The following is a 1,843-nucleotide window of genomic DNA, read 5'->3' on the forward strand; positions in this document are numbered from 1 at the left end:
CGGGCCGCGGGGAGGAGAACGGGACGGGGAGGACACAGGACCCCCGAGGCGGTGGGGACCCCTGGGGGTGCGGCGAGAGTTAAGGCACTCCAAGGTGAGGTGGCAGAGGAAAGGGAAGCAGGGAGGAAGAAGATGAGAGGGGCAGGGCGGGAGGCCTGCGGGCGGCCTACCATAGTCCTTCCTGCAGAACTTCTTCAGGCTGATGCGGTAGCTGCCGTGGGCGGGTTTGCAGTGCGAGTCACAGTCTGGGAGGAGGGTGGGAGGCTGGCACAGATTCCCCCTTCCTCCCTCAGCCGTAGCTCCATCCCCCAATGCCCTACCAGTGTGGGGCCCTGTTCTGTGTCCACTCACCCTCGGGCACCACAGGACTGCTCTCTTCAGTGGGTCCAGGGACAGGGATCTCTGCAGAGAGAGTGGGAGAATGGCCTGCGATGGAGGGTCAGAGGGATCTGCAGGGCTCAGGGGACAGCAGACGCAAGCCTAGGGAGCTGGGGTGGCCTCAGCCGAGGGGGTGAGGCAGGGCGGGGTCACTCACTAACACAGGGTGCCACTGGGGAGCGGCTCTGCTGGAAACCAGGGGCACAGCGGTTGCAGGTGAGGCCAGTGACGCCGTCCTTGCAAGGACACTGGCCTGTGGTCTGGTTGCAGGTTTTGCCAGCAGCACCCACGGGGTGACAGTCACAGGCTGAGAACAGAGGTGGGAAGGGCCTGGTCAGAAGCCCATCTGGGGTTCTGGGAAGCCAGAGGGTGAGGGCATACAGGTGGCTGCTCACCCCTGCAGGCACGACGGTCATTCAGCGCACGGCCCGGGTCTCGATAGAAGCCCTCCCGGCAGTAGTGGCAGTGGCGGCCTGCAGTGTTGTGCCGGCAGTTCAGGCAGACGCCCCCACTGCGGCGGCCAGACAGTCGGTACAGCTCCATGTTGAAGCGGCAGCGGCGTGCATGGCCGTTGCAGGAGCAAGCTACAGGGAGGGATGGGTCAGGGCAGGCCAGTCAGGGCCAAGGTCCCCAGGCCACCCTCCAGGGCCTCACCAAGGCAGGCGTGTGATTCGCGGGCCGTGGCCCGCTGCCAGGGCCTGTCGCAGTAGAAAGGCTTGCAGCGGCCGCAGTCGGGGCCCTCGGTGCTGTGCCGGCAGTCGCAGACCAGGTGTCCCTGGGAGTCCAGCAGGCACCGTGAGGCGTGCCCGTTGCACTTGCAGCGCCCACCCACCTGGAGGTCCATGGCTGCATAGGAATAGGGGACCGTGACCTCTGAGTTCCTGGCGTCCCCCGGCAGGCCAGGCCTGGTGAGCACTATGCGGATGTCTGTGGCAGTCACCCAGTCTTGGAGCACTGGGCTGCTGTCCAGATCCAGGCCCGGTGGGCTGCCGTCCTGCACGCTGAAGGCCAGGAGGCCGCCACCATCGGGCTGGGCCTGGGGTGCTGGGAAGCACAGGGCCTCAGGCCCTGGGCCAGCGGTGCCGTCAGTCGGGGCCGGTGCACGGCCGTAGTCCAGGCCGCAGTGGGAGGAGAAGAAGGCCAGGGGGACCCAGCTGCGGCCATGGTCCTGCGACTTGAGCAGGGCCGCCGAGGCTGGGGGCGCTGAGCAGAATCGCAGGCTCACGAAGACCAACTCGAAGGCCTTGCCCAGGGGCACCGTGAGGGTCACGTTGAGGGGTGCCCGAGGCAGTGAGTCCGAGCGCCAGCACAGAGGACTGGCGGGTCCCCCCGCAGAGGTCAGGAGGCCGGCGGGGTGTGCCCGCCGTGGGTCAGAGGCGTCGCAGACCCGAGTGGCCGGCCGCCCGCACGTGCTGGACGCCAGCACCTCCCGGCCCAGGGCGGCGTTTACCAAGCCCGGCACGCA

General features: G+C 67.8%; 1 protein-coding gene across 1 annotated transcript in view; it reads right to left on the reverse strand.

Moving 5' to 3' along the window:
• Positions 1 to 1,840, reverse strand: part of NTN3 (netrin 3) — a gene marked incomplete at its 5' end in the record, with an annotated part of 3,698 nt that extends 1,858 nt beyond the window's left edge. The window contains 5 exons of the mRNA XM_021708490.1: positions 171 to 245; positions 352 to 402; positions 536 to 685; positions 774 to 962; positions 1,033 to 1,840. Coding sequence (XP_021564165.1) covers positions 171 to 245; positions 352 to 402; positions 536 to 685; positions 774 to 962; positions 1,033 to 1,840 — 1,273 coding nt within the window. The remainder of the gene's footprint in view (positions 1 to 170; positions 246 to 351; positions 403 to 535; positions 686 to 773; positions 963 to 1,032) is intronic.
• Between the last annotated feature and the right edge of the window lie 3 nt (positions 1,841 to 1,843).

The sequence above is a fragment of the Carlito syrichta genome, unplaced genomic scaffold, assembly GCF_000164805.1.
Source record: "Carlito syrichta isolate Samal-C Ts95f unplaced genomic scaffold, Tarsius_syrichta-2.0.1 Scaffold138851, whole genome shotgun sequence".
Taxonomy (NCBI): Eukaryota; Metazoa; Chordata; class Mammalia; order Primates; family Tarsiidae; genus Carlito; species Carlito syrichta.